Source organism: Cervus canadensis, chromosome 11, assembly GCF_019320065.1.
Source record: "Cervus canadensis isolate Bull #8, Minnesota chromosome 11, ASM1932006v1, whole genome shotgun sequence".
NCBI classification, from domain to species: domain Eukaryota; kingdom Metazoa; phylum Chordata; class Mammalia; order Artiodactyla; family Cervidae; genus Cervus; species Cervus canadensis.
In genome coordinates this window covers 58,280,525-58,295,585 of record NC_057396.1, presented here as the reverse complement: position 1 = coordinate 58,295,585, position 15,061 = coordinate 58,280,525, and the positions used below count along the sequence as shown (strand labels likewise).

Genomic DNA, 15,061 nt, shown 5'->3' with positions numbered 1-15,061 from the left:
GGTCGCAAAGAATTGGACATGACTGAGCTTACTCCTTGGAAGGAAAGTTATAGACCAACCTAGATAGCATATTAAAAAGCAGAGACATTACTTTGCCAACAAAGGTCCGTCTAGTCAAGGCAATGGTTTTTCCAGTGGTCATGTATGGATGTGGGAGCCGGACTGTGAAGAAAGCTGAGTGCAGAAGAATTGATGCTTTTGAACTGGTGTTGGAGAAGACTCTTGAGAGTCCCTTGGACTGCAAGGAGATCCAACCAGTCCATCCTGAAGGAGATCAGTCCTGGGTGTTCATTGGAAGGACTGATGCTGAAGCTGAAACTCCAATACTTTGGCCGACTAATGCGAAGAGTTGACTCATTGGAAAAGACCCTGAAGCTGGGAGGGATTGGGGGCAGGAGGAGAAGGGGACAACAGAGGATGAGATGGCTGGATGGCATCACCGACTCGATGGACATGAGTTTGAGTAAATTCCGGGAGTTGATGATGGACAGGGATGCCTGGCGTGCTGCGATTCATGGGGTCCCAAAGAGTCGGACACGACTGAGCAACTGAACTGAACTGAACTGAGCAACTAACACGCTACACTACTCTTCTTTTTTATAAAGATAAATGTGATCACAATGTGGAAGACGGACTGGTGCAGAGACTGGTGGGAAGGATTCTAATGAGAAATCTGTTGCAATAGTCCCAAGCAAGAGATGCTGAGTCCTCACGGAAGAGGAGGCAATGCACAAAGGGAGAACTTCAGAGATCTATTAATAAGGATCAGGTTGATGGTGGTGGTTTTAACTAAAAATGAGATAATAAGAGTCATCTAGAAAAAACTAGTTCTAGATTCATGTTTTATAAGAGATTATAAAAGATTTGCCCTAAGAATATAAGAGGGAATATAACAGTAATTGCAAAGTATTCTAAATTGAGGGAGAAGAATGTAAAACCTTACTGTGATTAGCTACATCTGTTATGTTCTGACTCTAGCAATAATTTTCCAGTTGCTAACTTCCCAGTATAACAAAATGAGAATTCTTCAGAAATGTTTTAGCAGACTTAAAACTTTTGATGACAAATGTATTAGCAGACATTTACACTAATAGATTATTTGGGATACCGGCTGTTTCACATCACTTTATTAGTTAAAAAGGTAGTCAAATCTGGAGAGAAGCTGAAAAGTACATCACAAAACAAAGTTTAACCCATAAGTACCACTCTATTCATACAAAAGCGGTAGGCAGGAATACAGGTGTTAGAACCAGATAAACCTGAGTATGATTTAAACCTGAATATAGATTCCAACTCTTGTCATTTACTAATTGTATGGGCCTGGACAATTCATTTAGTCTGTTATATCATCTGTATATTGGAGATAACAAAGTGCAACTCACAATATTGCTAACAGTTCCTGGCACAGAAACTGTTACTTATTTGACTGTTACTTTTTCCTTAGCATGTTCTTTAAAACAGTAACTTTTATACTGCTTGACAACTGTTTACATAAGACAATGCTTCTCAAAACAGTTCCTTAAAATGTTCCCTTAACTACAGAGAAAAGTGAAACATACACCTAAGGCTTTGGGCATACAGTATGAAACCAGTGCAAACTTTTTAAAGTTTTGAATTAATTATATTAATCTGCATGCTGCACACAAAATAACCCAAAATGTTATTTTTTTAGGTAAAATTAGCATACAAATTTTGCATATATATGTATATATACATATACATATATGTATATATATATATATATGCCAGTTTATACATAACAACATGGCCCTCAATATGATGTCCCATATCCATGAGTCACTTCAAGGTGTCTCAGATTAGAAAAATCTGGATAGTGCACTATGTAAACTATGTTGCATGTGATAAAAAGCTGAATAAAACCCAGAACTACCCAGTCTAAAACTCAGAACCTTCCTAGAGGCAAGGAACATTAAAAAAAATAAGTCTAAGATATCTGCCTAAGCATTCTGTCTTGAGAAATTGCAGACTTGCTTCAAGGTAAGAAAGCATAAAACTTGTTCCAGAGCCAGAAAAAAAAAAAAAAAATAGAAAGCCATAATTATGAACTTCAAATTTAAAACTTTACCTGTTTTCTTCTTTTTATCAGAAGTAGCGTCTAAAGTATTCAAGGTAGTAGAGCTGCTTTTGTAAATATCATGACTGCATACTCCAGGATCATCTTCATCAGAAGAAAGTGAAGATAAATGTTCCAAGTTTTTAAGTTCGTTATCAAGTTTTTCTGATGGACTGTTAGCCCCAACCTCAGACACTAACGGTGTGGGTGTTGCAGCTGCAGTCTTTGGAAGTGGTGGTGGACAAAATGTACGAACGGTCTGTGTTCCTGGTCGCCTAGTCCTGTTAGGCATTCTCACAGCAAGAGTGGAAAACTGCTGTTTGGGCCCAGATTTCAGAAAATCTAAGAAAGAGGCAATAAATCCAGTTTTGACTTCTGGCTGTTTCTCCTCTACTTCTTTGATCTTCTGTCTCATTTTTTCTTGATGCTGATAACCATCATGGCAGCTTTCCGAGGAAGGGGGAGTATACGGCAAATATATATCTGTTCCCCTTGGATTCTGGCGTTTGCCTTGGGCAGGTCTTTTCAGCTGTTTCTGATGATTGTTGTCTTCCTCTTTTGTGTGCCCTTTTCCTTTAGTCTTCTTCTTCTGGAGGTTAAAATGCATTAAATCTTGGTTTTCCTCTTCCATCTTGACACTGATTGGCTCCCCAGGCTGGGCCATGGCCAACACTGCAAGTGTATTCCTAGAGGAGTTCATCGACACACCACTGTCATCACCGCCTAAAGCGAATTCGCTCTCCGATGTAGCACTCTCTCCACTTATGCTTCTACTACTAGAAACGAATTCTTGATTTCTGTTATTATTTAATGTACTATCAACAGCAACTTCGCTGTCTTCTTCAGGTTCATGACTGGTTGCAGACTGCTTCTTGAATGGACCAGAACTTTGCTCCTGGACTTCATGACCTGGTCCGACCACTGATGAAGTTACTTTAGAAGCTTTATTTTGACCAGGTACTTCAACATGCGGTTGATCAAGAGTCATCTTTGACTGAAGAGTAGGTACTGGTGAAAGGTTTACAGTAATTTGATTTCCATTTAAGGAAATATCATTTATATTTGGTGGCTTTCCTACTGTAGCTGCTATGGAGTTAAAATCTGATGTCACATGTCCAACATCTAATGACTGCTGAAAATGAGATTTAGAATCACCATCTTCAACAGCAGGAATGGTTTCATTTGAAGTTGACTTGGAGAAATCAGAAGGTGTGACCCCACAAGCTGCTGCTGTAGCTGCTAAGATATCATCTACATTTGATAAAATATTTCTCTCATCACTGAGGAGCATTGCCTCTGGGAAACATATTGATCCAAGGGAAACAAAATGATTCTTTGAATCATGTTGAGTTGTTTCACTAAAATGGCCCTTTGTTGTCAGATGTTGCTGTAATGGTTTTGAAGAATCAGAAAGGTCCATTTTCATAATTTCAGAATTTTGAGGATGGAGTTGCTGCTGAGAATGTTCGCCATTGCTCCGAATAATATGACCATCCATTTGAAGGAAAGGATGTACTATTTGTTGAGGACTTTGAACACGCTGTACTTGTAAAGATGTCTTTACTTGTCCTAGACTTGCCTGCAATATTGACTGCTGAAGAATTTGTAGATCACAGGCAGAATCTAAAAGAACCTGTGTATTAGGAAGAGATACCTGATGGCCATGCCCTAAAGCATTGTTCGGAATCTGAATCTGAGATGAGGCATTAATTATTTGATCATGCTGCTCCTGGACCTTGGCTTCATGTACCTTCTGTATAAGAGAATGCTGCTGGTTTAGGTCTTTAGTATTCAACTGTATTTGTGGAGTTTGCATTAAATTAGTTGTCTTCTTAATATCAAGGGTTGCAGAATTATTGACTTGGCCAATTTGTTGGTTAAGTTGTGTCATTGATCCAACAATATTTTCTTCTTTTTTAGACCCTTGTAGAGCAATACCAACCACCTGATCTTCAAGACAGGAATTACTTCTGATTATGCTCTGAGAATATCTGTCATCTGCCTTTGACACCTTATAAGCTGACTCTGGAACGTTCATTTCCCCATCAGACAGCCTTTGGGTTGATGACTCAAGAGATACTTGTGGCTGTAATACCTGTAACTCTTGCATTGGAAAATCATCCTCTTGTTTTGAAGATGTATAAACATTTGCGTCAAGTTTTCTTTCAGCATAAGACTTTGGATCAGGGGAAGGTAGGTTATTCTGTAAGGTCTGACAATGAGTAGAGGTTGCAAAAGATGACGACTGGACAGCAGGCAAAAACTTTTGAGACTGGGGAGATGATGACCCTTGGGTCTGAGCATTTTGGGAAGAATGCATAGAAATAAAATTCTGAGTTGGACTAGCATCTGGCATATTCTGAGCCCGAGAAGCAGAAGAATAAGAAAGAGAAGGGGCTGTTAATGTTAGGGACTGACCTGAAGCATAGCTTTCTGAAGGACTAACAACTGACAAAACTTGTGACTGAGATGAAAAACTAACCTGTGTCTGGCTAACTGGTGATAAACCCTGAGAGTGACCAGATGAGTAACTCTGAGACTGGCTATCTGAAGAGGCATCTCTTGCTTGAGCAGGGTAATTCTCATTTGTAACTGAAGATAACACTTCTTGCTGATTAGAAGAATAATTAAGTGTTGAATTTTCAGAAGTTATAGTCTGAGACGAGCCAGAAAAAGTCAATGTTTTATACAAAGGTGGCAACTTCTCAACTTTGCTGGACCTATAAACCTGTGAATGAACAATAGATGGCACATTATGTGGCTGTACTACACCATAATTTTGAGACTGACTAACTGATAAAAGGCTTGGTAGCTGCGCTGTAGAATAAATCTGTGCTTGGCCTGATATTACAGAACTCTGGTTATGTAAAGGTTTGGAATAGCTTAGTGTTTGCACAGGAGGAATTATACTTGGAGGTTTGGGGGACTTGGCTGATGCTAGTGGTTGTTTTGTAGAACAGCTTTTTACTTTTGCAGGAGGAGGATACCCTGACGATGGAATTGCAGATGAATAGGACTGAGCAAGTTCCGCTGAGACCTGGGAGGGATTCTGTTGCAATCCTCCACTGCTCACCTGAGTAGACTCTCCAATCGGGCTACAGGATAAAGATGACTGCCTGCTTGTTTCCTGAAAATTAACCCCACTTGCATTTGAAAGATAACTGTGTAAGGAATGCTGTGAACCAGTCAGTTGTGCCTGAATAGACTGGGTACCTGAAGGCCGCTGATGGTGTTTAATAACACTACATTCTCGGAGAAGAGCTCTTTCAATGGAAGCAGTAGAACTAGTAAAGAGAGTTGAACCGTAGGCTTGAGGAGTTTGCTGGGCTCCTCCAAGTGCTGAAGGCAACAAACTAAACTGAGGTTGTAAAAGATGGGGTGCAGACTCTTGAGCTGAGCGGTACGTTGAAGACTGAGGTGGTATGCTGTTACTTATCGCAGAACTGCCCAGGCGCTCAAATGTCAAAGCAGTTGGAACAGTTCCCTGGGAAGTCTTGATTTGAAGCAAAGGATCATGAGGACTTAAAATTCCATTTGATGTAGTGTTAAAAGTTGAATCCTGAAGCACCAAAGGTGAGGTGGTAGCAAAGTTTCTATTGCTGAAGGTGGCAGGATGCTGATAAGCAGGGAGGGCAGGGGATGGAAGTGTTCCAGTGGTTGGCAAAGGTCCAGTAACAAACAGCTCAGTTGGTGCTGAGGAATGCATACCTGTGAAAAGAAAACAAATACACTTATGCAGTTATAGCACAAACACTTCTATCTGTTCTCATAATACAGACTTATAAAACTTACATAACCTTTAATCCATCAAAATCTCTTTAAAACTAAAAAGTCTAACAAATTAGTTCTGCATAGAAATTCTAAAAAATACATTTCAAAATAGCTAGTTTTTATAAGGCAAAAACAAAACTACAAAGGTATCAGCAATTCATTTCTATTATTGTTACATAAACATGAGATTATACATATAGTCAGGTAAGTCATTTGAAACTTACAAAAATAGTAAAAATATATATCATCACTAGTGATTACTTAACCCTGAAATTCCCATGCAAAATACCAATGAACAAACTAAAATGTTCGTAACATTAAAACTGAAACCAAATTCCCTACACTTAACGTAATAAATAAATCTAAAAATAATAGTGAGGTTAACTAACACCGCAAAGTTTCTTTTATCAAAATACATGTATTTTTTAAAAATCCTTGCATTTCAAGTTTTGATTTCTTATGAACAGCTTCCAATAACAATAGATGCATGCTTATCACAAAAAGCTGATCAGAAATTAATGAAGTACTGTCAAGAAGAGATTGTTAACATTTCAGGATAGCAGTCTAGCCACTTACAGCAAAAGTAAAACCATGTATACCCTTATGATCCAAAAGTTCCTATAGAAATTTAGATCTATGGAAATTTACCCTATGGAAATAAGTGGACACAAAGATTCAAACAACGTATTCAGTACAGTTATTGTGAATAACAGGTAGAAACAACCTAAATGTCTGTCAACAGGTGACTGGTGAAATAATTATGGCATATCCTAGTAATACTGCTGCTGTAACACTGCTTAGGTGAAAATACAAAAAAAGTTTTGATGCACAAAGATATCAAAAAAGAGTAAACACTATTAACCCTTCTCTAAAAAGCAGGACTGTAGTTAGGAACTATCACTTTTCATTTTATATACCTTTTAATTTTTTTTTTTCCCTAATTAATTAATTAATTTTTAACTGTGCTGGGTCTTCGTTGCAGTGTGGGCTTTTCTCTAGTTGCGGGGAGCAAGGGCTACTCTCAAGTTGCCATGCGTGGGCTTCTCATTGCGGTGGCTTCTCTTGTTGCGGAGCACAGGCTCTAGGGCACATGGGCTTCAGCGGCCGTGGTTCCCAGGCTCTAAAGCATAGGCTCAACAGTCGTGGCTCTCAGGCTTATTTGCTCTGCGGCATGTGGGATCTTCCCAGATCAGGGATTAAACCCATGTCTCCTGCACTGGCAAGCATATTCTTTACCACCAAGCCACCAGGGAAGCCCTAATTGTTTCCATTTCTTAAATTTTTATGTTGGAGCAAAACTGATTAACAGTGTTAAGTTTCAGGAGTATAGCAAAGTGATTCAGTTACACATATATCTATTCTTTTTCAAATTCTTCTCCCATTTAGGTTATTTCAGGATATTGAGCAGCATTCCCTGCACTATACAGTAGGTCCCTCCTGGTTATCTATTGTAAATATAGCAGTGTGTACATGTCAATCCCAAATTCCCAATTTATCCCTCCCCCTCCCATGCTTTTCCCCTGGTAACCATAAGTTCAATCTCTAAGCCTATTTACATATTTTTTAGTGAGCTTCCATTAAAAAATTTTTTTTTCCATTTTGAAAAAATAGAGGGGAAAAGGTTCTCTGGCCCTTTTCAAAAATATTCTTCTTTCACTTCTTTCCATTAAATGTCCAAAAAGTGGGAATTCCCTGGTGGTCCAACAGTTAGGACTCAATCTTTCATTGCTGGGGCCCAGGTTTAACTGGTCGAGGAGCTAAGATCCCAGAAGACGGGCTGCAATCAAAACAGTATTATGACTACAAGGACAGAAAACATCTAGTTACTCTTGAAACAATAAATAATGCTTAGAATTAACTAAATACATGTAATGTAAAATTATTCCAGGAAGCAATAAATAAAGCTACTGTATGTTTTGATTTTTTAAAAAATTTTGTGTTATGCCACACTAACACACTGTTTCTTTGGAAGCAGAAGTTTCTCAGACATACTGAAAAGACAGCGGTATTAATGGAATCTACATCAAAATGATAAAATATTTCCGATAGCTATTACTTAAAAGTATAGTCTTTAAGATGAAACCTTAATAAAAAAAAAAAACCTGTCATCCTGCAAAAAATAAAAATATACACAAACAATTTCAAGGGTTAACAGAAAAATGAAATAAGAAAAATAAAATAGAAAAGTACATAATAGAATAACATCAATTTGTACTAGCTTTTATTAAACAATGACTTATTCTGTTCACTTAAGGATAACTTTCCTAACTCTAATGACAAAATCAGTTCTAAGATTGTTTTTTTACTATACCACCTATCCAGTCTGAAGGCACTAAAATAAAACTTAATCTTTCACCAACTTCCCCACAAAAGATAAACATGTAAAGTGATAGGTGTGTTAATTAACCAGATGGAGGAATTCTTTCACAATGTAAACATGTACCAAATTACTACAACGTACACTCTAAATATCTTACAATTTTACATGTCAATTATACCTATGTAAAAGTAAAATGAGGGACAAAAGGAAAAGAAATTTAATCTTTTCTTCTCTCAAGTAAATAAGGGACTACTTAAATTGCCAGGTAAAAACTTTATATCTAGGATTTACCTTTTAACAATTACCTACCTTCTTCAACTTGTTAGTTTTCATCAGAGTGCTAAAACTGAATTTCTGCTAGTAACAATTTCTTGAATTCTGTCCACCTTAAAATAGTGAAAAATTCCAGGTTTTAAAGTTCACTGGAAAATCAATAATTAACATCACTCTCAGCCACACTACCATGATGACAAGACTATAAAAAGTGAATTTTCAGCAGTGTTTCTATAGGACTTAAAAGTTCTGAAAACAAAGAGTCACCTGTCTGCCAGGATGGGGCCCTGAATTGTGGTAAAAGAGTAGTTCCTGGACAAGCAGCCTGAGCAGGTCGGGACTCAACAGCAGAGAGAAAATTCATCACCGAAGGTTCTTTAGTGTTAGTGCTGGCACTCTTCACACTAGTATCAAAAACTCCAGAAAGACCTGCATTTGAAGATAAAATGTATCCCAAAGTAAAAATATACATGAACATGAAAGGATATTCCTGATGCTATTTTTAAAAGGAATCACTGAAATTTGAGGCCCAAAGTGCCATAACCCCAAACTGTTTCATTTTGAATAGCAAACAAGTATTTGCTTAAGCATAGTTATAATTTAAAATCTATAGAGATGCAGGAAAAAAGATTTCCCTACTAATTAACTATATAACTATTTCCCATTAGTAAAAGACAAAGCTTTTAATCTCATTTTCATTCTAATGTTTCCCATGTAACCGTTCTGTCCTGTACACTTTCATAACCCAATGTGTGGAAGTTGATTTTCCTTCTTATTCACTAAATGCACCCAGATTCAGGGTATATTTCACAGGAGAATTTTTACCAGTTGGCTGAGGTGTGGCAGCATATCCAGGAAGCTGATGAGAGGCTGCAAAAGTCTGTCTCTGAAGGAGGTCTGTTTCAGAGTTTGAGGGATGTCCTTCTTCATAGCTTAAACTAGAGGATAACAAAAATAAATGACAAAAAACACACAGCTCAAACCAGATGATCAAAAGAATTCTAGGAAGGCAATTATCAAAAGAAGCATACCTCTTTCACTAAATTCCTGACCTATAGATCAAGAGATCAAACATGGTCTCATAATACTGTCAAAATGCAGGGGAAATATTGAAGACATACTAGGAAGAAAAAATGATACACTGTATTTTTCTTGATTTAACTTTACCTCCAACAAAGTCCTTTCAGTGGAAGAGATAACATAGCACAGCAGGAAAAGCAACAAATATCCTGGAAAACAGGACAGCTGAATTCACTGTCCAGGAGCTACTACTGGCTTACCATGTGATTTCAGTGAGTGACTCTATTACTGTCAGACTCTTTTCTTCACCTGTGTGAATAAGGGACCTAGAAAAGATAATCTCTAAAGTCCCTCTAACATTCTCTGGAATATCAGATAGTTCAAATGAATTGATAATTAACATTATTTCCCAGTAACTCTTCTAGAAAATTTCAAGCTTATACATTTTCAGAGTAATTCAGAACAAGATATTTTTCTCCCCTTGATTTTTATTTTCAATATTTTTTTTATTATTTTTTTTTATTTTGAATATTTTAAACCCACAGAAAAACTGAAATAGAACAAGGAATAATCTACATACCTGTCACTTAAGATTCAAAGACTGCTAACATTTTGTTACACTTGTTTTATGTTTATACACAGACACACGCTTTTCTCTTAATCTACCTGAAAATAACTTGCAGATGTCATGAAATTGCATCCTTAAATAATTCAGTGGTATCTCCTAGGAACAGGACATTCAGCTATATAACCAAATATCATTACCAGACGAAGAAATTTAATGCTGTCATTATTGCATGTGATTAATACAGAGGTCATATTCCAATTTCCCTCAGTTGTCAGTGTTCACAATTTTAAAGCTCTTTGAAGGATGCAATCAAAATTCAAGATTATATTTGCTTACGTCTCTACATTTAGAACAGTGTCTCCACTTTGCCCCTAATTCCAGATCCCTTTTGCTTTGACTTCATGACATGGATTTTTTTATTTTGAGAAATCCAAGTCAATTGAATGCACTTGTAATGTATTTGTACTATCCCAAATACCAGATTTGTCTGATTGCTTCTTCATGAGAAGTACATCAAGATGCTTTGTAATTACTATTGCATCTCATGAGGACACACATACTCTCAGTTTGTCTCATTACTGGCGATGTTAAACTTGAAGTGGTTACGGTGCTGTCAGATCTCTGAATGTAGTTATTTCTTCTCTTTGAAATTAATACACAATTGAGAGGTGTTAACTTCTAAGACAGTGTCCCAACAGCTAATGGTTTCAGACACCAACTGTTAATGATCTTTATTTTAATTATTGTACTGGAGATTAGAAACAGTAGTGCTCTAATTACAGTACTTTCAATATTTAAAAGTTAACATTCTTCTATAAAAATGAGCATTTCCCCCTTTTCTTTCTTATCTATATAAACGCATACATAATATATAAATGTATACTAATATATTTTTCAATGTATATGTATTATACTTAAAAAAAATCATTATCATGATATTCAATTTCTCTCCTCAATCCTGTTTCCTTTTCACATGTCCTCCATGGTGCTCTGACACATTCTTACCTTCTAGCACAAGATGTTTCAGGTTCATCTTGTTTTTTTAAATTCTGTACCAGACCTGAAGTCAACCATTTCTAGTAGAATTCTTTTAGTGGGCAATGGCATTTTGAAACCAAGATCTGTGTGTCAAGTATATTCAATGCCTGAGGTCTCATTGCTTTTAGGCCCCTTAGGTGGACAAAACTAGGAAATACATGTCTTTTTAAAATGATGAGTGCATAATGCCAACTCTAATTCAAATCCAATATAGCATTCCTCATCTTCCTCCATTTCACACATATTTTCCTTTTCCTACAGTCAGAATCCCAGTTGACACTTACAGATTTACTCATTAGCCCTATCCGAAAATAATACAACCTTTACCAAAAACAAAACCACCAAGTATTTAAAATGTTCACAATACATTTTTGTCTAAAGATTATGTTCCATTAAGTACATACAGTTAGAATACTGATTCAAAAGTTAAGTCAATTATTTGTATGGCTATGTTATTAATTAGATATATAGGAGTTAGATTTTGCTTTAGTTTGAAGATTCAATTTTAGGATTAATTTAAAATCTATTTTAAACTTTAAAATCAACTTACTAAGATACAATATAATTTACACTCAATAAAGTGCACCTATTTTAAGCATACAATTCAATGTGTACACACTTTGTCGACAAATGTATACACCAGTATAACCATAATCCCAACCAACCTGCAGAACATTCCCATCACAACAGAAGGCTTCTCATGTCCCTTCGCAGTCAATACATTTTTCATCTCACTCCTGACCCCAAATAACCATTAAGAAGCTTAATGTTACTAAATAATGTTACTAAAATTTAGGCTTGCTTGTCCCAAATCATAGTCTATACTCTTTTGTACAAGGCTTTTAAAGTTTTCAGCATAATGTTTGAGATTCACTCACGTTGCTGCATACATAAGTAGTTCATTCCTTTTGATTAAATTATCTGAAGATACCACAATTATGTTTATCCATTCACTTATGGATGAACATTTGGATTGCTTCTAGTTACATGCTATGGTGAATAAATCTGCTATGAACATTTGTATACAAGTCTTTTGGGGGTATACGTTTTCCTTCCTTTAAGTTAAATACCTAGGAATGGAATAACTGGGTCGTTAGGTAGGTACGTTAACCATTTTACATTACCATCAGCAATTAATCAACATTACATTTTTGCTTTACATCCTTGTCACATGATCTTTTCAGTCTTCTTAATTTTAGCCTTTCTAGGTAGGTAAAGTGGTATCTCATTGTGTTTTAATTTGCATTTTCATAATAACTAATGATGAGGGGCATCTTCTCATGTGACTATTCTTTTAGCTTCTCTGGTGAAGTTTGTTCAAAATTTTGGCTGTTTAAAAAAACCAGGTTGTTAGTGATCTTGGGTTGTAATAGGTTTTTAAAATACAGTCTGGATTCACATTGTTAGATATATGTATTGTGGATGTTTTCTTCCAGGCTAAAGTTCTAACCAACTGATTTTATTGTGGTAAGAGCACTTCTCATGAGAGCCGCCCACTTAAAGCACACAATACGGTATTGTTAACAACGTGCACCACGCTGTACAGAAGATCTGTTCATCAACGATGAACAGCTCACTCAGCCTGCATAACTAAATCTTTGTATCTGTTGAACAAATAGATACTCCTGTCCTCCCCTGACAGGCTCTCATTCCTAAACTGTGCAGCCGGGTCGTCCATGAGCCCTGGGCAGATTCCATGTGCTATTTGGGCAAGCTGTCTGGCAATATCCCGGATGACTTCCTCTTGACGCTTAGAATCTCCCAGCAAGGCGCCAAGCACTGGAGGGGAAAAAGCTGACATTCTGTAGGCAAAGGGTATGCCCACTTCTAGCAACTCATTATTTTTTCTTGTGGAGTATAACTCCATGATATAGATGTACCAAAGGTTGCTGCTGCTGCTAAGTAGCTTCAGTCGTGTCCGACTCTGTGCGACCCAGTAGACCCTACCAGCCTCCGCCGTCCCTGGGATTCTCCAGGCATGAACACTGGAGTGGGTTGCCATTTCCTTCTCCAATGCATGAAAGTGAAAAGTGAAAGTCAAAGTGAAGTCATGTCTGACTCTTCGCGACCCCATGGACTGCAGCCTACCAGGCTCCTCCGGCCATGGGATTTTCCAGGCAAGAGTACTGGAGTGGGTTGCCATCACCTTCTCCAACCAAAGGCTGCTGGTGGTTTTAAATTCACTCATCAGTTACAGCACCTTTGAGTTCTTTTCTGTTTTGGCAATTATGAATGAAGTTGCTAAAAATATGTACTTAAGTTTTAGTCTGGATGTAAGTTTTCATTTCACTTGAGTAAATACCACTGGAGGGGAATGGCTGAGTTGCTTTTAAACTTGGTTAACCTTAGAGAAACTGATTTCAAAAGTGGCTACACCTTTCTGCATTCCTATCAGTAACATATGTCTGGTGTAGTTCCTCTGCATCCTCAGCAGCACTAAGTATTATAAGTTCTTTGTTTTCCTTTGCTTTTAAAAAAATTTTAGCTATTCTAATTGGTGTGCAGTGGTACCTCACTGTGATTTCAATTTGTATTTCCTTAATAACTAACAATGTTGAGCATCAGAAACCTTCTTTGGTAAACTATCTACTCAATTTTTTTTTTCTCAAACTTTTTTTGGGTTGTTTGTTTTCTTATTAACAAGTTTTAGGAGTTGCCTATATATTCTGGAACCAAATTCTTGGTCAGAAACATATTTTGTAAACATTATCTCCCAATCTGTGGCTTATATGTTCCTAAAATTGTATTTAGAAGAGCAGAATAACTTTTTTATGAATTGTACTTTTGATGTCATAACTAAGAAATCTTTGCAGAGTCTAATATCTCAAAGATTTCTTCCTATCATTTTCTTCAAGAAGTATTAATTTTTCCATTTAGGTTTATGATCCACTTGGAATTCATTTTTACACATGGTATGAGGTATGGCACGGGATTCTTTTTTTTTTTAATTTGGATATGCAGTTGTACCAGTACTACATATCAGAAAGATTATTCTTGGTACTTCTCTTGTAGATCAGTGGTCAAGACTTTGCATTTCCACTGCAGAGGGCATCAGTTTGATCCCTGGTTGGGGAACTAAGACCCCAGATACTGCACAGTGCAGCAACAGAAAAAAAATAAAACAGATTATTCTTTACCTACAGAACCTTTTTGAACCCATATCCAAAAATGTCAACTAGCCATATTTGTGGTTCTGTTCTTAACTGCTGCGTTACAACGATCAGTGTCTGTTCTTAGGTCAATAACACACAGTCTGATAAATGATTCAGGTTGTACAAACCTTGGAATTTTGTTCTTTTTCAAAATTATTTTGGCCATGCCACGTATTCCCAGAGAAATTTTGGAGTCAGCTGTCAATTTTTACAAAAACCGTACATGAACTCTATACATCAGTTGGGGAAAACAACCATCTTAAAAGTATCGAACCTTCTAACTGATGAGTATCTCTCTTTTTTTGGTCTTTAATTCTTCTTAGAATGTTTTTTGTAGTACTTACTGTATAATTCTTGAAAGTATAAATCCCTAAGTATCTAATTTTTGTTATTCTGTTCTGATTTTTTTTTTTTAACGATTGCTTTATTGATATATGGGCTTCCCTGGTGGCTCAGCTGGTAAAGAATCTGCATGCAATGAGAGACACCAGGGTTCAATTTTTGGGTTGGGAAGATCCCCTGGAGAATACTCCAGGCCAGTATTCTGGCCTGGAAAATTCCATGGACTGTATAGTCCATGCGGTCACAAAAAGCTGGACATGACTGACTTTCACTTTCACTTTTATTGATATATAACAGACATACCATAAAGGTCACCCTTTACAGTATACAAATCAGAGTTCTTTTAAATACTTGGGGTTATGTACTCATCACCATAATCCAATTTTAAAACACTTTGGTGCTTCAAAACTAAACCTGTACCCATTAGCATTACTTCCTGTATTAGCACTACTTCCTCCTCTACCCAGCCCCTAGCAATTCCTAACTTTTCTGTCTCTATGCAT

General features: G+C 36.8%; 1 protein-coding gene across 2 annotated transcripts in view; it reads right to left on the bottom strand.

The window, feature by feature from the left end:
• Window positions 1–15,061, bottom strand: part of QSER1 (glutamine and serine rich 1) — an 80,820-nt gene that overhangs the window by 35,204 nt on the left and 30,555 nt on the right. For both annotated transcript variants that reach the window (XM_043480977.1, XM_043480978.1), the window contains exons 2-4: window positions 9,264–9,376; window positions 8,706–8,867; window positions 2,087–5,782 (exon numbers count right to left, since the gene is read on the bottom strand). In XM_043480977.1, the coding sequence (XP_043336912.1) occupies window positions 2,087–5,782; window positions 8,706–8,867; window positions 9,264–9,376 (3,971 nt within the window). The remainder of the gene's footprint in view (window positions 1–2,086; window positions 5,783–8,705; window positions 8,868–9,263; window positions 9,377–15,061) is intronic.